Source organism: Aulostomus chinensis, chromosome 12 (genome assembly GCF_037954235.1).
Source record: "Aulostomus chinensis isolate RoL2024-O1b breed Wild chromosome 12, RoL_Achi_v1.0, whole genome shotgun sequence".
In the NCBI taxonomy this organism is placed as follows: domain Eukaryota; kingdom Metazoa; phylum Chordata; class Actinopteri; order Syngnathiformes; family Aulostomidae; genus Aulostomus; species Aulostomus chinensis.
In genome coordinates, this window is record NC_141331.1 from 25,740,529 (window position 1) to 25,764,038 (window position 23,510).

The following is a 23,510-nucleotide window of genomic DNA, read 5'->3' on the forward strand; positions in this document are numbered from 1 at the left end:
CGGACCAACAAAACCTCCGACAGACAGACGGGCAGGCACCCCGGGACTCCTCGCTTGATCACCCCTGCGAGAGGAGTCCCACCATGAGCCCCAGCCCTCCTCGCTCCTCTCTACGGAGGCGCGAATCATTTCTCTCCGCCGCTGCCGCCGCCGACCCCTGACGCACATCCGGCTCGCACGGGTGACACATGAACGCACCTGATACGCCATATTAAACACGTAATCACTTGACTGTTACCTCCTCGGTGACGAAAAACACCTCTGGACTTCCTCTGTGACTCAAAAGTGGCATTTTCTTGTGAGTGTACACTGATTTAATCTCACTTTGATGAATATTATTAAATTATCATTCATACGGGGACTTTAAGAAGCAGCAGCGTTTTCCCAGCTCAAAGTGTTATTTTCATATATATATATATATATATATATATATATATATATATATATGTATATATATATATATATATACACACACACACACACGAATGGAATTAGTCAACGTGAGGAGAACCGACGGTGGACCGACATGAACTCTCTCAACCCGGATCCTTGCTCCTGATTGGACCCGAGCTCAGGACTTCAGCCGGTTCTGGTTCCTCCGTCTGAGCCTCCCCCGGCCGGACCTGAGCTGGTGTAAGTTCACGCCACAGATGTGATATACGTCGGCGAAGTGGAATCCGCTTAATAGGGCAATTTAATTGCCAGCCATGCAACCGCTGATTGCCCGTCCCGCGCATGCGCAGGGGTGAAAAAAGGAAAAAGGGTACGGATGGATGCGGTCAGACGCGACGATGACCGAGAGAGGGCTCACTCTGCCTCCACTCCCGTGGTCCACGGAGGCGCCTCCAGTTTAAAGCCCAGAAGTAGCATTGCGCTGTGCATCACTGGTTACAGCCCGACACTTTTGGAATGTCTTGTTCCTTCAGTGTCGCCCCCTCGCGTTTGAGCTTCGCATCAATTCCTGCGCAGATTTAAACCCAATTAGCAGAATTTACTGATATCTACAGTTCTAAAAGTCCAATTTTTGTGTTAATGCAGATTCATGGCAGAGGAATTTGATATCTCTGCTCTGTCCTACGTCACAGCTACACTGCATGACGTCACACATGCTGAGGCAGGTTGTCCAGGTCAGGGCGCTGGGAGACAGACAATCCTCCTTGTCTATAATAACAAAAATAAATAAATAAGTATACATCCATGAATCTGGATCACTACAGTGTATTTTCCAAAACAGTCACCTAAGTTCCTTGTGCTGTCTGGAGAATTTCGTGTGTGTGTGTGTGTGTGTGTGTGTGTGTGTGTGTGTGTGTGTGTGGGTCAACTTTGGCACGTGAAGACATGTTTTCATATTTTTTGGTTTTTGGAGCACAAAGGAAGGCTGAGACAGATGCAGTACAGGCTGGTGTATCCCAGGCTTGACGCCGCGTCACCTGAGGCCGTCACAATGTTTCACCCTCTGTGTTTTTCCCCTGAAGAAGTAAAATGTTGCACAAGAAAAATCAGAAATGGGGTAACTTATAGTTTGGATAATTTTTGGGGGGAGTTTCACTAAGAAGGTGAAATATTTCCTCCACTGTTGTTTATCTGTCTCTTAGCTGGATTCTGCAAAAATGCCTAAGCCGCTTGGTGGATCTAGCATGAGCTACCACAGCACAGTTCAGCTACAGGGCTGCTCCACACTGTTCCGGGGGAGTTGTGCTCCACAGAGACGCCTCCATCCTGTTTTGATGTCACTTGAATTCCCTCACAATCAGGTTTACTTCACCACTGTTTGCAGGTCCTGTGTGTCTCAAAAAACACACACACGGGATGGTGAAGGCGGGGTTCAGTTGGTGTTGAGGTTTTTGTCTAAGGGTTCGAGTCTGGTTTGTTCTCATGTGTGATGGAGGAAGGAGAACATCGCCAGCATGAGCTGAAACCAACAAGTAGCATGAAAGCTGCAGTGCGGCTCCGTCACTGGCGGTTCCACTGGTGGTGGGACTTCCTGAGTGAGGTGGAGCTCCAGAACCGCCATGTTTGTGTGTGTCCCCCTCACCAGAAACACACCACCTGGTCCACGTTGTGATTCCCCGTGGAGCCAAACAGTGAGGCTCACATGCACACTGAACCTTGGACTGTGGACTGACATCCCTCACCCTGGCTGTTCAAAATGGCCGCTGTATTCTGCACATCCAGATGACTTGTGGTTGGATAGTGGAACTGGGGGGGGGGGGGGCAGAGCGTGAGGTCCTGATTGTCCGACGGTAAAATTGGCCGAATATGTGTACACGCGGTTTAATTAAAGAGGGAATCGGTTTTTACGGCATCTCTCTTTGATACGTCGGTAATTAAAAGCACCAAACGCCCTCATCCGGCTCCCAGCGGTGGTCACGTGGAACGCCAGCCTCGCGGAGTCAGACATCTTAACGACGCACAATCTTTGGGACGGAAAGTGGCAAATGCTCCGTTGTGCGCATGTGCTCCCCGGGATTAATGTCAAGGCACAAAAGTGGCGCTACACCGTTTCGAGCTCTACTCCGGTAAGCGAAATTCAGAGACGTTTTTTATATTCCAGTTTTACATCTAATGAGTCAAAGTTTTGGGAACTTGTACAGCGCGTCACGCGGGTGTCCAGGGACTCTCGCGGGACTTTCACCGGGACGAGGAGACACATTTAGGCAACAGTAAACAGTTGATTTTAAAAGATTTGCCTTCCTGCTGTGCGTGTGTGTGTATGTGTGTGTGTGTGTGCTGTGGCTGCTGCCGCCTCTAGTCACCAGTATTGTTCAGTTAGTTCCCTAATGGCGGACGTCAGGCAGTGCTGCTTTCCGCTGGGGGGCAGGAGGGGGGCAAATGTTGTGTTGTGGGGAATATAGCGGGGTCCTACCTGGGCTTTATCTGTGTAGGACACGTAAACACGACGCATGCTTCTCTTAGAGCCTGGTTGTTTACCACCGCATGACACAAATGAAGACAGTTCATGTGATACGTAACGCCAGGGCGCCCCTGGTGGTGGTTCCATATAGTTGCCACTGATTGCGCCAGGGTGGACTCCGCGCAGGGTAACTTTCCAATTAGAGCCCCGGCGTCACAGGTATCATAAAAATCGGCGTTTTTATCCGGATGTCGGCTGTGTTTGATGGCGCGCGTCCGTGTGTGTGTGTGGGGGGGAGAGACTAGACAAACACCAGACGGGGGTTGTGTTGTAGAAACACGCCGCTGGCCGGTAGAGACCGTGTGCTCCCTCCCGTGCAGAACCGGACTCTAGCTCGGGTTTATCTGTCTGAAGGGAACTAGTTTGAGTCATTTTTTTAGTTGCATTGAAACAATGGCGCAGTCTGTGTCTGCTCTCCTCCCCTCGACCCGCCGCTAATCCAATGGCTGTTTGCGCCAGGAAGGGTAGGGACGGAACGGAACACCCTGAACCACGTTTCTTCTGGATCCCAACTCTGAGGCAGACGACCCCCCTCGTGTACCCGGGTTATTGGAGTCACGCAGCTCACGCGGTGCTGGTTCTGCCTTTTGCTCTTGATTAAAGTTTTGGACCCGCTCCCCCGGAGCCAAGTTAGTTGGATATCTGCTGGGAGAGGCGAAGGGAAGCTCTGGTCGGTGATGCTGCGGTGGTCCACGCCGTGAAGCTGAGCTGTTAGCCGGTGTTAATAACCAAGGGCACGGCCGGGGGGGCTCCGGAGCCGCGGTACAGGCTGTGCTTGTGTGTTACAGGGAAGCTCATCAGCTGTGCAGAGCTCAGAATAGTCGGGGGTCAGTTCTGTCCGTAACAGCCAGGTAACCGTGCTGGAGCCCATCAGCATGCTTGGCGGATGTTTGGTGACTGCGCATTCCGCATCACTTTCCAGTGACATAACCCTTATGTAATAATTCCAAGCGTCTGATATGAATATTTTACCAGGCGGTTGTTATTTGCGCAACTGGCGCAAACAGCTGCATATCTCCGCTCTGACCTGCTGGAGGAAGTGATGTCAGCCTGGCTTCCTGCGCAGACTGGCAGGCATTGGAAAGGTAGGTTAGCACCTATGTAAGGTGATGATGTGGCTTGGGTTGGTCCACAGTTTTAACTGCTTGTCTGCTGGCTGTTTGGTTGCATGAAGGTCCCCCTCCTCTCCCTCTCTCGCGCACACACACACACACACCTCTCTGTCCACGGTGATGGCAACGCTGTGTGTCAGGGATCATTCACTCACATTTCCCTCATCAGCGTGAACGCAGGCTTGCTCACTGTTCTGCATTGCAGTCTGAACTTAGACCGGGCGGTCTGTCCCCTCTCCTGAGTAGCTCGTTGTTCAGGCCAGAAAGCTGTGCTGCATCTTCTTGGCTGTTGGGCTGTTTGACACCCCCCCCCCCCCAACACACACACACACACACACACACAAAATCCAGCCGTGCTGCGTTACGTTGTTTGTAACAGGGTCTGAGCTCATTACAACCTCCAAACCCTGGTTAGGTTACAGGACTCTGGCTGAGGCAACCATCCTGTCTATGAACACTCAAGAGCAAGCTAGTGATCTTGAATGTCATGTTGTTGTCGCTTGTACCTGCGATCACATGGTCAGCCCCCCCCCCCGCCACACACACACACACACACACACACACTAGCAGCTTCAGTGTTTTACCGTCAAGTAGATTTTTGTGATGAACATCCCCAACTGTATAAATCTGGTTTATGTCCTTTGTGCAGCGTTGAGAGTTTGTTAATCTCAGTTTTTCTAAACTCAAACTTTCTGGTAGCATAAGAGAGGATTAAACAACAATTGTCACCCCTCACATTACTAGACAGAACATGTGCAACAATATGTTCTTACTTTGGAAAAAAAAAGACAAGCATTTGAACGCATAATGTTTGATTCCTTCTTTTCTTTTAACAAAAAGAAATTCTTGCAAGAGGAAGGGCAGTGATTGACTCCAACTGGGATGCACGGCACTCGTGTTTTTTTTTTGGTTTTTTTTGCTGGTTATCAAACTTAAATTCCAAGTAGAACTCAATCTCTGAAGTGATTAGCAAGGTAACAGTTTCAAATGATGCCTAATTGCAGCCATGATGGGAGTGAGGGCGCCGTTTGTCATGGCGGGCGAGGGCGTGAGGGGAAGCTGCCCCGATTCAACCATTTTAAACTACAGTTGTTTCCAAACGTGACATCATCTTGTCCTCCTCTTTTTTTTAAGCAGTTTTAGGATTGATGAGCAGAATTAACAAAGGACACCCAACCCTTTGGATTCAGTGATGATTTAGTTTGCGTTTTGGCCGCGGGACAGTATTCACTGATATCTGAGCGACGCTATGATGTTCATGTTCTGTTCGGGCTGAAAAACCTTTCAACATTGTGAATTTGAGAAAGTTAAGTTTGTCTTTACCTCCTGAATGTTGGACAGAGCTCGTAAAGCATTTACACATGTTGTTGTTTCCTCATCGTTGATGATGAGCAACGAAGAAACTTCAGCAAAGCTTGGCTGGTGTAAATATCAGCCGTACAGAAATAAATTTGAGAACTGACCAGTGCTTGGAGATGGGGATGATGACCTGATAACATCCTGCGGCCTGACACTCAAGCCATTGATGTACCTTCTTGAAACTAAATGTCACTTGAGATGTGTCCCTTTGGCTTACTTTTGATAAATACTTTGTAGGTCAGGTTGCAAGATGCATCGAAATTTATTGCAAAATTGCAATTTTGCCCACTGAAATTGTCAAATCGCAGAAAGCTCGTTAGAGGCGCACTGTTCGTCCCAACGCCAGATGTGTTTGTCAGACATTCCCACAAAATTACACCATCATTTGAAAGGGTTTTTCAATGAGAATAATGATTTCAGCTCAAACCATATGGCAGCTGAACTATTTGACAAAAATCCCAATTCCCAACGTGGTGCAGTCCCAGTTGTAGTTTATCCAGCTAGATGAAGCTGTATTGTCGTGTATTTTTAAATGTGTATTTAAAGTATGCATGTGTGCTTGCAGGCCTCTGAGTTGCATGTGTAAAGGAAGCTGGCACTGGGAAATCTCCTGCTTCATCATCTTGAGCCTCTGCTGTGTGGAGCAGCGCTCGGTGTCGACTGATTTAGTCTCATATTTAGGTTGTCGGTCCAGTATGTTGTGGGTCGGAGTTAATTGGTCCTAAGATGTCTTTCCTGAGGTTTAGAAGGGCTTGATATTGATCATTTTCAGAGAAAGATGGACTTTGTAACCATAAAACCCAAACCGACATCAAAATAATTCATCTAGAAGCTACGGCTGTGATTTCGGTGCCGCTGTAGTCGTGTCGACGCTATGACCTGCATCCCCTGGTGACGGTGTGTAGTCCTGCTCTAAAGGCTGTATTTGGCTGCTTACATCCTCTTCCTGCTCAGGGTCACTGGGGTGAAGGTCTTTGTCTGCACCGCTGAAGTCTGTATGTGGACGATAGAGGCGCCCAGGCAGCAACGTGCATGCCGTCAGATCTTGTAGGAGCGAGAAGATGTGGTGGTTGTTGTTTACGTGACACTCGAGATGTTTGTTGGAGGGATGACTAGTTGAGACGTGGTGAGTCCCCGAGAAACCAACACTCTTACACACTGCTCACACGTGCAGTCACATGCAGAATACAGTGGAATGTGTCTTGCAATTAATCTAACACGTCAGGTTCCGTGTGACAAGCATTTTCAGATATTCCCATTCTAATAGTTTTTGGTGAATGTGGGAATGATTAATATTTCGTCTTCGACATCTTTGTTTTCCATCATGTAGAGCACTTTTTGCTGTTAGTTGGCAAATATTGCCCAAACACACCAGACACAGAACAGCTTTATAGGGAACATATACTCATATTTGTGGCTAAGACACAGTGGCCAGTATCAATGGGGCCTGAACTGCAGCCTGTTATCACTTCCATGAGACCACTCTGCTAAAATAACTCTAACTTTGACTCCCAACACATAATTTAAGGACAATGGCCATATTATGAGTATCAAAAGCTCACTCGGAGCTTTAGTTTGAGCGCTTAGGGCTCTGGTGAGGTCACCATCAGCTCTTGTCACACTGCTGCGCCACCAACTATATTAACAACCTCTGGGAAACGCTGAGGATTGGCCAAAAATGCTAAATATAGCAGCCATGTTTTATTAAGTGTGGATGCTGTATGAAGTGTGAAAGCCGTTGCTAACATTCAGCACATCAGTCTGGTCCATAGTTCAGCATCATGTCCTGAACGGCCCCAGAGCTGAACCTGAATACGTGGAAAGGACGCTGAGTGGTCGTAATTCCACCCTGAGTGTTCCGAGTCACGTCATTGGTCCGCGGTTGAGTGTTTGATCAAGCTCAATCAGCCAATGAGAAACTCAGTGATGATCAGGGGACAGTGATGCACAACGTTGCCCGTCGAAGCAGCCCAATGTTTCAAACCGCAAGAAATTGTTTCTTGGAGGCGTCGCAATTCTGATGCAAATGTAAAAACTCTCAAATCTAATACCCAGTTCTCTGCTTTGCCATCTTCTGTGACAGGAGCCTTATTTCCCAAGTTTTTTTAACAATGGAGTGTGTGTGTGTGTGTGTGTGTGTGTGTGTGTGTGTGTGCGTGCGTGCGTGCGTGCGTGCCTGTTCATGTCTTGTCAACAAAGCAGAAGCACAAACTGAAAAGTTGCATCATTCGCATCATAGCCAGCCAGGGCAGGCCCACCGACACCACTAAGGTCTGCACACTGAGCTGCAAACTTCTGCTTGAACCGCTGTAATTTGAATTGTTTTCTTAACATGTCTTGAAATAGAAACACTTGAGAGTGCAGTCCATGATTCTTGATGGGAGTCTCCCTAAACTTCACCATGTTTTTGGGGGACAAATAGACAACAGGCCAATGCTTAATCTTTAAAATAAAAAATAAAAAAGTATTAGTTGTCAAAGAGATGGTGCAGTGGCACTCAAACCAAACGGTGTTTTTTGCCTTTCAAGTTCTAACTGATAGATGTGTTTTTTTCCCTTCTGCATCATTTCTTTGTGACTCCAGAATGCAGAAAGAGCAAGTCGGGTATATTTAGCTTAAAGCTAACAGTGACTGATGGCTAACAACAGCTACGGCAACAAAACTGTCCACAAAATGTGCATTAACAAACCCTTGAGCGTAATCTGGTTTAATCCACATCTTTATCCAGCTGTATGCTCAGAAACCCACCAATTCTTTGATTTGAGCTAAAACCAGCAGTTATATGGTTTGACACTGTGAAGCCAGTGCAAGCGGCTTGGTTCAACTGAATGCTCCAGCATTTTCTGGGTGAAATGGGTTTTTTTGTTGTTGTTGTTGTTGTCAAGGGTGCTGTTGGCAACATCACCCACCACCCCGCTGTGCCCTTGGGAAACCATAATGTACATCTACATGAACAGGTTTGGGGAGAGACGCCTCTATTTCAAGACTCTTCCACCTCCGACCTTGAACCAGTTCTGTAGAATGGCCCATATCTGGTCCGCACACAAGCAGTGTGTAAGCTTCTGCATCTGTTGGTGTGTTTTCTGTGCTGCAGCTGTCAGCAGTGATGTGTCGCTGCTTACAGCCACCCTCGCTGTTGTATAACATGAAAAGGACATTTTGACAGGAACAGATCAGCAGGCATGCAGCCCCCCCCCCCCCAACATGCATCATAAAGGAGTTGACTCTGCCGTAGAGGCTGGTACCTGAACTGTTTGTATTTTATATTGGCCAACTGAACAGCACCCAAATGTAGAGCACAGAGAACAACTCCCTGTGGTGGTGGGCCCGACTGTCACTACGGCAACCAAGGTGTAGCTTCGCTGGTTGCTGGGGCAACAAGAAAGAAGCGAGAGTGAGTGGTATGAGTGTGGAGCGAGGAGGAGGGTGAGACAGCAGGTGAGAGGAGGAGTGCAGTGCTGGCTAGTTGGGTGAGGCAGTACAGAGAACAGGGAAGAAAGGGGGAGCAGATTTGGCGAGGAAGAGGAGGAGTTGCCATGTTGGTGAGCAGCCACACAGCTGATCTGGACCGTGAGTGGAGACGAGGCCTTGGCTGTTCCATCTGTTGAGCCTCCTCTGTTTTCTTGCGGTGAATGTGACTCCTGATTGGCTGAATAGCAGATCGCCCTTTAAACTTCATTTCTTTCGAGATGCACTGATTCTATTTTTCTTGGCCGATTGACTTTTTTTTTTGTCATTGGGACCTGCCGATACTGATTTTTGTTGATTCTGATTATCTGTACAAGAACTATTCTTGACAGAATATGATAAAAAACAGAAAAATGGAGTTTTCTTCAATGGAAAATGTTATTTTACTGGATCCTTTCTTACTGAAACAACACTACAGTAGATAAAGTGCTACCCTGCTGTAAAGAGGAACAAATAAAATTGTTCGTCTTTGACTTATGCAACAAAAGCAATTAAATGCAGCAGCTCATGAATGAGGGGAGAGGCTGCAGGCTCGTTCTTGGCTCTGAGCTCTGCCCGTTACCTTTAGCTGCGTTCTCTTGTTAGCTTCCTCAGACTGGGCTGAAGGAGTTTTAAGTGTCTGATTAGGTTTATTGTGTAGGAAGTTTTCGTTGTGCCTCCCTCACAGAATATTTTGGCCTTATGTGTTTCACAAAATGAGACTTTGACCTTGAATTTCCACTGGGCATGGCTGCGACGTTCTGGCTGCGGCGCCGATCACTTCGGTCCTCCACACAGCTCCGATCTCCAGCTGCTGGCTGGCTTTGTTAACTTGCTCGGACTCCGTTGACTCGGCCGTTGTCTCTTAATTAATGAGTTTCTATCACCTGCACGTAGAGTTTGTGTTCATGTTGTGTCATTTCCAGGTCATTTTTTTCGTCAGTGTATTATTTTGCATATTGACCAGCTATTCAGTGCCTTTGTGAGGAGATTTCCTGTCTGGCTTGATGTGCTCTGTGCAGTTGGACACCTTGTCTGTCAGGGATGGAAGTGGCGTGCTTTGGCAAGTTAGGAATTGGAAGCACGTCGTGGCTTGGCTGGTCACTGGTTTATTTGACTTTATTTTTGTCATTGCTAATTATTTGATGGATTGAAAACTGTTATTTCAACAGCACCACAATTTTTTTTTTTTATAGAAATATATTTTTTATGTTAGTGTGGTGGCCTAAATTTGTGTTAAACATTTCAAAATTACCAGTAATTAGGGTTGACTTTTTTTCTTCTTGATAATCTAGCAAGTACACTCATAATAGCATTAATTTGGTAGATCCCAACTGCAGTATTGTACTTTATAATTGCAATCTGACTTTTTCCTCAAAAATGCACAACACTAATGGGAATTAACATTTCATCGTTGTCGTCGTTGCTGTTAATTCTGCTTATTGTTGAGATTCTTTCGTCCACGGTGGATTAATTTTCACTGCGAATAAAAGAGTTCTGTCTCAGGGTTTTATTTTTTGAACTATTTCACTATCTCCTGAGTCTGACCACAGTTTAGAAACACAGTAAAAAAGGTCTGAGCATGTTCAGATTCATCTCTTCCCTTTCCACACATAGACGCACAATGACGTCGTTGTCCTGCAATGAACGACGCAGAAAACATGCTGGTGTTGATAAGGAGAGTGGAAAAGCTCAGACGCGTCCGAATGTTCCATCATCTGAGTGAACAATACAGGTTCTTTAATTGTTCAGCTTCTTGATTCCCATCCCCCCAAAATAAGTGTGTGTAGCCGGAGTTCACGCAGAATCCTGAAATGTAACCTTTCTGCTGTACTATTTGTAGCTGTGTGTCTCAGGTTTGGGATGTCCTCACACGCCTGAGGAACCATCAATGGGTCTTTGGTCTCCCTTCTCCTCGGGGTGGCACATGTGACACACTAGAATCACTTTGAAATGTTTGGAGTGTGCGCATCTCAATGACCTTACAAGTAAGGTCACGTTAGTGTCCTTGTAGCACCAAGGCAGCCATTTTGGCTTCAGCTGAAAGCAGAACATCCATTCGAATCATCCTTGGAGCTGTGCTGAGGAGAAAAGAGGTCAGGGGTTTGTTATGAAAGGCTCATATCTGGGATGTGCTGGAAGTTGAAAATTACATGTTTTAATGAAGGGGCAGTTGCTTTCAATTACATCATCAAAACAGTCACCTGCTGGTAATGGGGGGTGGTGTCCGTCCCCGCCAGGTACTGAGAGGCTGAGAGACCTCACACATGGCTAGAGGCTAAACGGGCAATTTGGGTCGAACTGACCCTTTCTGTCAAAGCCAGCTAATGATGACGATGGCACAGCAGAGGCAGCAGCTGCAACACGGTGATGAGTCTTAATCAGGCTGGCGGAGGCTCTGTGGGGGAGGCTTGCCTCTGGGGATACCTGAGCTACCTGTACATCTGTCAGACTCCATAAAACCTGTCGCTGTTGCTGGATTCACCTCATTGTCTCTGCTTTTTGTTTGCGTTGCCAGGTGGTTGCCTTAGCGATGGATGGGGAGTCGGAACCAAACCCTGCTGTAGCAGAAGAGGCAGGGGAGCAAGTGGAGCCCATGGATGCCAGTTCTTCCCCTCAGCAACAGACCACGCCCCCCTTTGAGGTGGCTGGGGAGGCAGTTTCCATGGTAACAGAAGATGGAGACATGAAGAAGAGCTGCACAGCGGACAATGATGATGATGTAGTTCTGGTAGAAGAGAAGGCTCCCCAGCGTTCAGCCACAACCCTCTCCAAAGACACGCCCAGTACGGACTGCCTACAGCTGCCTGCTGCCGTGGCAACTATGGACATGTCCTCAGAAGAGATGCCTTCAAAGACCACCAGTCCCCTTGCGTTTTCCAGCACATCCACAGTGTCGGCACCTTCTCATCCTTCAACCACAGCAGCAGAGCCCATCATCATTGATGATGAGGAGGACTCTGAACAGAAAGACACTTCCTCCTCCTCCCCAGCGCCCCCTGGAGGCTCCTCCGCATCCCACTCACCAGCTGCCCTCAGCAGCACTGAGCCAGATTCAGAAATCCGGATCGCCAGTGTCACCACACTGGGCCAAAAAGGAAGCTCCACAGTTACGCCGCCACATCCTGTGGAAGTCCAGGCTGACCTGAACCTGATGATAACCTCTGTGACATCACTGCAGGGCGGAGCAGCAGCTGTCACGTTGGTGAGAACCACAAGAGTGTCTGACACTCGCTTTTCCCCAACTATCAATTTATAAGAGAGGGATTTTTTTACTCAGTGAAACAACATTAGGAGATCAAAAGGCAAACCAGTAGAGTTTGTGTGTGGATGATGCATCAACAAGCAGGAAACATATGAACGTGTGGATGTCACAGTTGTTCCTCGGAGGTCGACTCTGCCTGTTTCATTACCTTGATGAGATTCTGCTGATCCGGTCTTCTCTCGTAGTTAATGTGTTGTTATCATGTTTGTAAAGTACGTAGTAAAAAAGGGGGTCCTTTTCTGTGTGTTTTTGTGATCGTAACATGGAAATTGACCGGATTCGCTGTTCCACTCCTGTGGGGTCTGCCTTTCTGGCTCCATAGGCTCAGCGCTGCTTGACACGCCCAGACCCAGCGCAGGCTCTCCGTTGCTTCTTGTGGAATCATAAGCGGTCTAGCATGCCTGCGATCATCTCTGACTGCACTCACCATAACGCAGCCGTGCCTGGTTGTTGTGTAAAAAAAACAAAAACAGGAGCATACGTGCAACTATTTAACTGCTTTTAAGTACAATTTGCATTTATCTCACATCTATTTTTAGTCACAAATGCGAGTGAAATGTTGGCGCTGTTGAGCACTGTAACTTATTATATTGTCTCTCAACTTATGTTGCCTTTTTAGTTTCAATTCACTTGCACCTCTTCTTGTTAGTTGTGTTGTATTTCAGGTACGCATGTCTGGAGAGAGCAGTTGTTGGCACTGTCAGTAATTTTAGTGTGGAAAATAATTACTGCATATTTTGGTATTGACTGCTGTGTTTACTCCATATTTACTTATCTAAGTATAATTTGCAGCTCTATTTTGTTGCAGAGGTTCTATAAACCGCACATCAAATCAGGTCCCCGTGTCTTGGGGTCCTCATCATCTCATCTTGTTGGAGAGTAAAAGTAACGTACTCAACCGTCTGTAGACAGGTGACGGCCAGGCAGAGGAAAACGGCCTGCAGATCAGCAGCACGTTCAGCCTGAATCCAAACACTACATCTGGTCGACCCACAGCCTCCTTCAACCCTGGGCGGGGCTCAGGTTCCGTGGGCCAGCTAGTACAGAACGGAGACACGGGGACACACAACAGAACAGGTAATGTATTCAATTGGGAGCGATCGTCCAGCATCGCTGTGCCTCGTTGCTCGCCTTCATCTCTCCATCTTCTACTTGTGCGCAAAGAGGCAGGGCCCTATTTCAAGACTTTGCTTGTTGCTGTTTAGCCTTCATTCGCTTGATGATGTCATTGATGGATAACCTTAAATACACAGCTGGGGGTCCCTGAATGAAAACCAGAACCAAAGCTGTAGTTCACAATGTGAAGTAGCGTGGGCTCATGGGAGTTGTTGGGATAAATGATAAACAACCATGTTCACAGACAATGTATTCAAAGTTAATACATTTTACGTTTATGAACTTGAGATCAGTTCACTGGAATGAAACATCAGTGTTGGCTAACTTAACATTAACTTGGCTAAATTTCCATTGGGTGACCTCAGTACCCATACAGCTAACGGTCAGACTAGTCACGGCAAAGCTAAATGGATGAGAATGAACGTTACTGTTTACGTTGGTTTGTCGGCTAAAGCGGATGAGACGGTCACGATGTCCCAGAACCCAAAGACGTATTCAGACGTATTCCTTTGTCCATCCAACAGTCCAGAACCCAGAGACTCTTCATTCTCTGTTATAAATGACAAAAAGCTGCAAATTGTTAGATTTTCTTTTGATTGACTTTTTGCAAGTCTACATTTGTGCAAGTCACGAGTTCTGTATCTTGTTATTTTACCAGGACTGGTTACTCGGGCAACTCATTTTATCTGAGTTGCCTAGAGAATATTAATGATTTAGGTTCTCTCTCTCCCTCCAGACTCATGGATTTCTCAGTCGGCTTCGGTTCCACGCAGCCAGAAGCAGACAGGCGTGGACTCTCCATCACCGGCCACGTCCCTGCCCAAGCCTCCAGGCCAGTCTCCCTCCTCTTCCTCCCCAGGTTCCCAGCCACAGCCCAGGACAGTGAAGGTGATTCACTCTGCTCGGTACCGTCCTGTGTAGTTTAAAGTCCGCAGGATGGCCCACAGCTGGAACGACACCAAAAAAAACGTGGTTCAAAACAGTAACTGACAATACCTGTCAGGTAGTGGATTGATTGACAAGTGGAAAATCGACCTGTATTCAGCAGGTTTGGGTGTCAATGTCAAAACCTGTACGCACGCTTGATGCCTTTTTATGATACAATATGTATATTGTTGCTGCAACTCTCATGTGGCTCATTGAAAAGGTAAGGACCCAGAAAGTAGAAGATCCAACTGGCGTGCTGCCAAACAGAAGCTCTCTGTACATGCAGATATATTTATTAGACTTAATTGAGCAAACAAAGCAACAAGCTGAAATTATGCTAAATGTATCTGTTTAATAAGTGGAAACACTCCAGCATCTGTTTTGTTTCTTGTGTTGAGATCACAATTCCTGTATTAGTTAATACGTGATTGAATGAAATTTTCATTGTGGCTTTTTTGAGCGTGCTTGAATCTGTTGGCGTGTGTGGGAGGAGACGAGTTGTTCTGGTAGACAATCACCCGTTATTGTAACACTTCCTCGCAGTCATAAAGTTCATTTATTCCAGGTGACCTGTGCTAACTGTAAAAAGCCTCTGAAGAAAGGCCAAACGGCGTACCAGCGTAAGGGCTCCACGCATCTCTTCTGCTCCACCACCTGTCTCTCCGCCTTCTCGCACAAACCAGCCCCCAAGAAAAGCTGCACCATGTGCAAAAAGTGAGTTTCAAGTCAAAGGTCCTGGAACGGCACTTGAAGTTACGCGGCCTTTCTGGTGCCTCACAAAGCTTTGGGGCTTTTGAAAGAAATTTTGTAACAACAGGGGTGTGATTTTTTTTTTTCTTTTTTCCGGTGTTTGCCGGCTTTTTCAACCTGAAAATGATGCTGTCGTGGAAATCAGATTTTTTTTTTTTTCCGGCTGGGGGGGCGGGGTGCACGGCTGGGTGTGCTAAACTAGTGGAAACCAACTTGATGTAGCCTCCTGTGCCTGCCCGACCTCTCTCAGCTAGCTCAATAAAAGTAGAGCTTCAACTAAATGCTAAATATATTTTAAGTAATGTCACTGGGGGGGGGGGGGGGTCGCATCACGTCATGTCATCGTCGGTGCACCGTGTGTTTTCCTACTTTTTGTCCTTTGCCAATCACACCTATGAACAGCAAAGTCTGAGTTTTCTTTCTTGCTCACATCACAGCTGTGCTCATTGTTTTCCAGGGACATCACAAACATGAAGGGGACCATTGTGGCCCAGGTCGACTCCAGCGAGTCCTTCCAGGAATTCTGCAGCACTGGCTGTCTCGGTGCATACGAGAATAAGCAAAACCCACCCAAGTCAGGCATCAAAACCAAATGTACTGTCTGCGGAAAACTCACAGAGGTCAGTCTGTCTGACACACACGCACATTCCTCCCGCTCCTGTTCATTTATCGGTGATTTTCAAGGAGAATAACAAACAGAAAGCAGAATAAGCTTCTTGTCTAAAGAAGCAGTCGGTTATAAGTGAGTCACAGCTTGGTGATATCGCCGCCGCCATGACTCTGAAGCAGCACCAACATCTTGCTCCACCTGTCGCTCTGCTGTCGTAGAAAAAAGCCCTATCTTGTTTACATTTCTGTTAGCCAATCATAATTGGTGGGGGCGTTGCTAACCTCATGATGCAGCATCAGTGGCCGGGACCATGGGAACCACGTTCTAGTCAGAACATTTGTAACGTATCTTCATAACGGTTGTACGTCTTTGCAGCCGTTCACGCAGTAACCTGGAGAGGACCTGCCGTATTTCACTGTCCAAATATTGGTTGAAACTTGTCAGCGTGTCAGTGATAGAAGGGGGGCGGGCCTAAATAATCACTGGCAGAGTCCTGCATGGGTCCACTCCTATAAACTCACCTCCACCTGTATCCTAAACCTCAGCACTGGTACCGGCCTGTTGTCCGCAGTTCTCACCAAGTCAAATCCAGAGCCGCCCAGACTTGTTGAGATAAGCCCTGCGATCTGGGCTTGGCTTCATGTGTGGTGATTTTGATGTTTCAAGAATACACAATGTCATTTTGATTTTCAAAAAGTCAATAAAACAATCATATGTGGGTTATTTTTTGTACCCGTGCCCGCACCTGTGGATTCTTAGAAATCAATTGGTTTTTACTGTAACAAAACTTTTCTTTGAACCTGTTGGATACCCGGGTGTTCCTGACCCGCTTCAGGACGCTTGAGCTGGACTGCTGCTGCGACACAACATAGGAGCATCGTTTTCTCTGCTTTCGTGCTTCTTCTCCAACCTTCCACCATCAGCACTTTAGTTATCCAGCTGCAGCGCATTAAACAGCACAAACGTGGCTGCAAAAGTCACTTCAGACACATTTGAGGCTCTTCAGAATCCCTCAGGGTGACACGCGTATTTAACTTGATCTGAATACACACTTATATTTGTATTTCTAGTTAGATGGTCGTCGCCCAGAATGAAAGAAACTGTGACTCTGGGGTTTAACGGAATTGTGAGTGATGTTTAGGTAATGACACTCTCAGTGTCTCTTCTGCATTTTTGTCTGTCTACAGATCCGGCACGAGGTTAGCTTTAAGACTGTGACCCATAAGATCTGCAGCGACACATGTTTCAACGTTTACCGCAGGGCCAACGGGTTGATCATGAACTGCTGCGAGCAATGTGGCGACTACCTACCCAGCCGAGCGTCAGCCAACCACTTCCTGCTGGTGGATGGCCAACAGAAACGCTTCTGCTGCCAGAACTGCATCAGGGAGTACAAGCAGGTACTGTGGACTTTGCCCGATTAGAACTCAGCTCTTTGATTTTGTGTGTTTTTTATATTAAAGTTGCTCATCTTTGAAAGCCAAACCCTCGATTTCTATCAGAGTTTCTCTTAATGTAGCTGTGGTGGTTTCTCCTCTTCCTCACAGCCAGGATGTTGCCCAGAGCTCCAACTGTAATATAAAGACAATACAACAATGATTCTGGTCTTACTGAGTGTTGGAGGGCAGCTGCAGTAACACAAATGGACGGTTGGTCAACCAAAACCTTGTGGATCCATGAAGTTTCTCACAAACATTCATGAGTGACTGAATCTGATCCTTAAAGTCTTCTCCTGTTGTCCGGCCAGCACATCTAAGGTCACACTTTCCTCAACCTCTGCCTGGCAACATGTAACCAGGTCTTTCTAATTAGTCATTAGCACTAGCATATTTACCAAAACATCGACATGTTAGCAGCGTCATTGTGAGCATGTTGATGTTAGCAGTTTGGCTACAGAACTGCTAGCATGAGTGATGAGGAGAACTTAGCTCCACGGACGATGATGATGATGATGATGATGATGATGATGCTTCATCAATGATCCGGTGAAGTTTTTTCTCTTTTCCAGAGGGTTGACATGTTCTCCCTCTCTATCTCAGGCCCACAGTAAACTTGCAAGCTGCTTGACTTGCAAAACGCTGATCAAGACAGGCGAAGTGCTCCACAGCCTGGGAGCAGGCGGCACCATGGGTTCCTACTGCTCAGTCAACTGCATGAATAAGGGCAAGTTAGCCTCAACCTCCTTCCAGAGTGAGTAACCAGCAACATGACACCTCTCCCAAGGCTGTAGCCACAATGGTTTTCAGACACTCGTGGAAACACCTCAGACATTGTCAACAACACTCGTTTCCTCTGTTTTGGTGGTTCGCTGCAAATCAGCACAAATACCTGCTTGATGGCTTTCTCTTTGCTGTCGGTGTGTACTGGTGTGTAACATGCAGATTATTTATGACAGTTTTAAGACAAGATACTTGTCATTGTAACATTTACAACAAAGTGGGTGTGGAGTAGACCAGCATCAAACATGAGGACAAGCTGCAAGGGACAGCAGCCCAGGAAAAAGAGTGCACACTATAAGACGCAGCAGGACTCTGTACTGCACTGCATTAACTACTATGAATACTGTAATTAAGTATCACACGCTGGGAATTTATATCACACCGAGCAGATAATAAACATGGTTAGCAGTGGTCTCGCATAATTAGGCATTACCCTCATTGCAACTTGCTCGGGACGTCCTTTCATCATGAGTATCCAGCAGCTGGCCTTGTAATTCAGAGGTCGCTGCAAGCAGAAAGAGCAACAGATCATCAGCAGGGGGAGTCCTAAGCCAAGAACTCACACTGACTGAGTCAAGTCTTTGTCTGTTACCGACTGTTGAATCATCAGTTCTTGTTTTCATTTGAATAGAATCTGATTTGATCCATATTTTCTTTAAACATTTGCTTTCATTTTTCCCACACAAGACGGAAGAGTTGAAAACTAAATGGATACTTAACAAATTGTAGGGTAAAACTAAAACCAGTTCAGACTGGGCAGTCAGACTTGCCCGACTCTGTGGATGTCTCTGCGGAACGCTGCCATGTTTGTTTCCATCCTGAGCCACACAGAGAATGCCAGCTTGGGCAGCTACCGTCACATCATTTGTCTCCATGCTCCTCGCCCTCCACCGTCTCCCAGCTTGTCCTTCACTCTCGGGTGCTCCACCCTGCTGCTTCCTCAGTGAAGCTAAAGCTAAGCTAGCTCCTGACACATCTGCATCCAGTCCTCCAGCAATCTAACTTAACTTGTGACACCAGAGCAACATCTCCCAGTCGAAGTGGAATTGTTAGACTCACTTGAGGTTTACTGAAGGGATCAATAAGAAGCAGTGGTGGGACAGTCGGTAAGATGTTTAGATGTCAGACTGACGTCAGCTCAGCTACACACTACAGGCAGCCCCGCCCCCTCCATACCAGTTACACATGGTGACCTGCATAACACGCATTCCACTGCGACTTTGACTGTGAGATCTGAAGCGGAGTAAATGAACTGTCATATCTTAACTCTTTGAGACTTCAAAAAAGGCATAAATGTGTGTTTTGGCAGGAGTGTTAAAGTTGAATGTCTTCCCATGCAGACGCAGAGCCCACGTGTCACTTCTGTAAGAGGAATTCACTACCACAGTACCAAGCCACACTGCCGGAGGGAAACATCCTCAATTTCTGCAGCTCACAGTGTGTTACCAAGTTCCAGGTGGAGACTCCTTGTCAGTTCAAAGCAGAAGACGCTAATCCTGGTCTTGATAAGACTAAATACATTTACGAATGCAGATGAAATGGTTACGCTTGTATGACGTCCCTCTGGAGATTTAGTCTGTTGTACCGATATTATAGTCCAGGCTAAGTTGGATCAGCCGCCTATTTGGTGTCTTGATTGGGAAACATCTTCTTTATAAATTGGAATTCATATCAAAAACCAAGGAACCCCAGGTTCTCTCTGTGGGTTCTGGGATCTGGGTGTTTAATTTAGGACTGAGTTGAACAGTTTTGCATGTCAGCACAGCAGCTCAGCTGAATGAAAAAAAGATTCTCTGACAGCACCATAAACCTGTTCGCTGATACTATTTCATTAGTTCATTTTACTAAAAACTAACATGAAGACACATTAGTTGACATGGAGTGTGTTCATGAGTTTGTTAGTAATTGTGCCAATATATTTTCATCGATCTGCAAGGTTTTTAATTTTCTGGGTGTCAACCATTACAGAATGCAACTCTTCAAACAACCACTAACGGACAGACGCCACTCTCCACCAACAACGCAGTCCAGCTGAAGTGTAACTACTGTCGAGGAGCGTTCAGTCTGAAACCTGAAACTCTGGAGTGGGAGGTGAGACGGTCCCGATGAACAGCCTCCACATTTTTATGTAGAAATAAAAGCCAGTCAGTCACAATCGTATGAATTTGCGGTCCCCTGCTGGCAGTGCCGGCTTTCTGTTCGACATTTTCCATCTTGCATCAGTAGATTGAACGTTTAAACATAGAATAGTTATCCACGTGTGTCTCCCCTCAGGATAAAGTCTACCACTTCTGTAGCAAGGCGTGTTGTGAGGATTATAAGAAGCTCCACTGCATTGTGACGTTTTGTGAGTACTGTCAAGAGGAGAAGACGCTACATGAGACGGTCAAGTTCTCCGGGGTAAAGAAACCTTTCTGCAGTGAAGGTACTAACACACCTCTCCAGGACACCTGAGAAATCGGAGCAGTGATCTCAAAATCTTTCACCGTCTAATTATCGCAAAATTATCGGTGTTGTCAAGATTGAGCCATTTCATACCCATTTAATCGTTTTTCAGCATGTTTTAGCTAATTTGTCTTCTTCTGTCCAGGATTTTTCTTCATTGCTTCCAGATTAGACCACTTCGTCTGTCTAATCCCTCATTTATGCTTTTCTTTTTATCTCTGTTATTCCATCTGTTTCCTTTCCAGGCTGTAAACTCTTATTTAAGCAGGATTTTATCAAGCGGTTGGGTCTGAAGTGTGTCAGCTGTAACCACTGCAATCAGCTCTGTAAGAGAGGCGTGACCCGGCAGCTCGGCGGTTTGACTCGAGACTTCTGCAGCGAGATGTGCGCCAAGAAGTTTCACGACTGGTACTACAAGGTCTGCTGGCAGCCATTGATTCAATCAAAGATTCAAAACTCATGCGCGCTCAGGTCTGTGTGATTGTGACTCTGTGGAACGTGTCCTTGTGTGGCCACTAGGCGGCGCGGTGTGACTGCTGTAAGGTGCAGGGGAATCTGACAGAGTCGGTGATGTGGCGAGCGGAGATGAAACATTTCTGTGACCAGCAGTGTCTTCTCAAGTTCTACTGCCAGCAGAACGAGCCCATCATGGTCACGCAGAAAGGCCCCGAGAACACCAGCCTGGGTACAAACTTATTAGAGGGTCAAAGAATAGAGAAGGAACATTGTTTTAGAGAACAGGAGTCATTATGTGTGTCTGCTTATTTGTTGTCATTCGCTGAAATGTAATGTGGTTCTTTTTTGACTTTCTTTTCTCCAGGGCTTGAAATACAGGGAAGCAAACTTGGGGTAAGTAAGAGTCCATTACTTGTTACCTTGTCAAACTAATCTGCTAAAACTTCTGAAATGTCTCCCTCTCTCGCCAGTTACACGTGCTGACCTGCAGCAAATGTTTTGTCGGACTGAATTTACCTACCGTCTGACTGAACAATATATCCCTCGTTGCAGCTGGTGAACCATGGAACGCTGGCGTACGCCGGCGGAGGAGTGATGAGAGATGTCAAGAACAAGGCAGTGCTCTGCAAACCGCTCACCCTGACCAAGGCTACCTACTGCAAGCCACACATGCAGAGCAAACTCTTACAGACAGGTCAGACTGCGAGCTACCTGAGGAACCGTTCAGACCCGATGTTTAAAGATCCATGTTGATCGTGACTGAATGACCCTGAAATGAACGTCCTAGCCCCCCTATGAAGAGGCTGTGTCTCAATATCTGTCTTCACAGACGTGGATGATGGTGTGAAGAGGGAGTATGTTCCCGTGCCCATCCCCGTGCCCGTCTTCATCCCCATGCCCATGAGCATGTATTCCCAGGTTACTCCCATGCCAGTCTCCGTGCCTGTACCGGTAAGGCCAGGTCTCCCAAGCTAGTGAGCGACACTGAACTTTTACCCACGATGCTTTTGTAGATGTGACCAACCAGACAAACTCTTTTATGAACACTTTGTGCATTTTTCAAAGAATTCTTAAGATTAAATATTAAACTTCAGCCAAGCAAATAAAGTGGCCATTTACCATTGTCAGCCATCTGATGACCACCTGCCGTGTCCCATCCCGCCCAGGTTCCTGTGCCTGTGTTCCTGCCCACCACCCTGCAGGGGGCTGAGCAGATTGTCCAGAGCATCAACGAGCTGAAAACCAAGGTGCCCTCTGACCCCCGGGAGGCCGACCTGCTGTCTATGGCGGAGGTGATTGCTGAGGACCAGAAACCAGGTACACCAACACTGGAGATCAGGCATGTAGTAAAGACACAGCAGATAGGAACTGTCCGGCCCAGAGTCACGGAGTATGTTTCAGTACAACCCGAGCCTGCTACCTAAGCAGTAGCACTCTTAGTTGTCAGGTGTACTACTGTATATAGTATATGGTTATATAGTTTAGTTTTACTCAAATTGCATAACAAATGCTGTGACTGTGTGTTCTCAGAAATGAAGCCGGTGAAGGTGAAAAGGGAGCCTGTGGGGGAGGAGAGCAGAAGCTCTGAGGAAGAGGAGGAAGAAGAGAAGGAAGGAGAGAAGGAGGAGGAAAAATATGAGCCTGATTTGGACCTGGAGGCAGACTTCCCTCAAGGTAAATGGCCAGTGAGGTGATGGACAGATGGATAAAAATAATACTCATGATGTGAGTTGTGTTGTTTAAAAGCTTCTATGATAGATAACCAGATCAGGGAATGATGGGTTTTCACAGCAGTAACTTAAGACGAGTGTCAAACAGCTGAAGGTGGCCATGAAACATGAGAACAAACCTGGTATCTGAGAGAAAACACGCAGACACGGGGAGAAGTGAAGCTAGAGTGATGGAGTCAGACGTTACCGATGACTGAGAGCTGAACACACAGACCTTTTGAACCATTTTCTCTCGCACAGCCCAGTCGAGCCTTGCCTCCTCTGCGAGGGTTTTTCCATTCATTTTATTTGATTACCTGTACTGTGAGACTGAGCATTTTTGAGTGAATTTGCATTTTTATTCACATTTCAATAATTTGCGACGCACAGAACCCCGTTAAACAAAGCATCTTTCCTGGTATTGTTTGGAATGCAGAGCTGTTGGTCTCCTCTCAGACTTTATTTCCATAGATGTGTGTGTTATTGCAGTGGTTTTGATTAGCATCCTAATGATCCAACATCCCAACTGAGAAACTTCTCATTTGCTATTCAGTGCGGCTTGTCGGTTATTTGCTGCGACCAAATCTTGACACCCTCAGAAGCCAAACCAGCCTCTCTGTCCTCAGCACCAGTGAAATGGCTCTTACATAACCAGACACTGTGCGGTTTTATTGGATCAGAGCAGTAATTGGGATTAAAATTCCTGCCTCTGGTTATTTTGGGCTGATGTTGTCTCTTAGGGCAGGGAGGAGGTTTCTCCTGGTGTTCAGAGGGGAGGTGCAAAGTCATTCACTGAATCCAGAGGAGGCCAAAGTTCGATGTACCAGCTCGCCCTGTTCAGTCCATCTCGTCTACACTGAAATATTCCAACTGTAGGATGTTGAACAGACATTCCAGCAATGGGAAGATGAACCCGTTCACTCTGGTGAGCCCCAGCTCAGTGCTGATGTTCTGTGTACATCAACTATTGAACCCTGGATATTGAGTGAGACAAGGAGATCACAACCACAGGTGGCTAACCTGAGCTTCCTCTCTGGGATCGGTGCTCGAGGCCGAAGAACACCAGGTCCGTCGTTGCAATCAGGTTTATTGTTCTTCCTTCGCCATGTGACCACGCCGTCCTCCAGCATTTAAGATGGTAGAATCTCTGTGGAAACGGCTCTGTTTCTGCTGTGTGGCGG

At 46.7% G+C, this 23,510-nt stretch overlaps 1 protein-coding gene across 6 annotated transcripts in view; it reads left to right on the forward strand.

Annotated features, from left to right (window-relative positions):
- The first annotated feature begins 2,388 nt into the window (after positions 1-2,388).
- zmym2 (zinc finger, MYM-type 2) overlaps positions 2,389-23,510 on the forward strand; it is a 28,987-nt gene continuing 7,865 nt past the window's right edge. For 3 of the 6 annotated variants that reach the window (XR_015118771.1, XR_015118770.1, XM_086220919.1), the window contains exons 1-18: positions 2,389-2,519; positions 11,351-12,037; positions 13,006-13,174; positions 13,950-14,101; positions 14,706-14,854; positions 15,348-15,510; positions 16,688-16,900; positions 17,540-17,690; positions 19,060-19,175; positions 19,688-19,810; positions 19,994-20,144; positions 20,410-20,582; positions 20,684-20,849; positions 20,985-21,013; positions 21,173-21,314; positions 21,450-21,571; positions 21,787-21,937; positions 22,151-22,294. Coding sequence is in view for 4 of the 6 variants with exons in the window: in XM_086220919.1 (XP_086077045.1) it covers positions 2,439-2,519; positions 11,351-12,037; positions 13,006-13,174; positions 13,950-14,101; positions 14,706-14,854; positions 15,348-15,510; positions 16,688-16,900; positions 17,540-17,690; positions 19,060-19,175; positions 19,688-19,810; positions 19,994-20,144; positions 20,410-20,582; positions 20,684-20,849; positions 20,985-21,013; positions 21,173-21,314; positions 21,450-21,571; positions 21,787-21,937; positions 22,151-22,294 (3,082 nt within the window). In the remaining 2 variants the exon portion in view is untranslated. The other 3 variants (XM_086220921.1, XM_086220922.1, XM_086220920.1) reach the window with 3 other exon arrangements.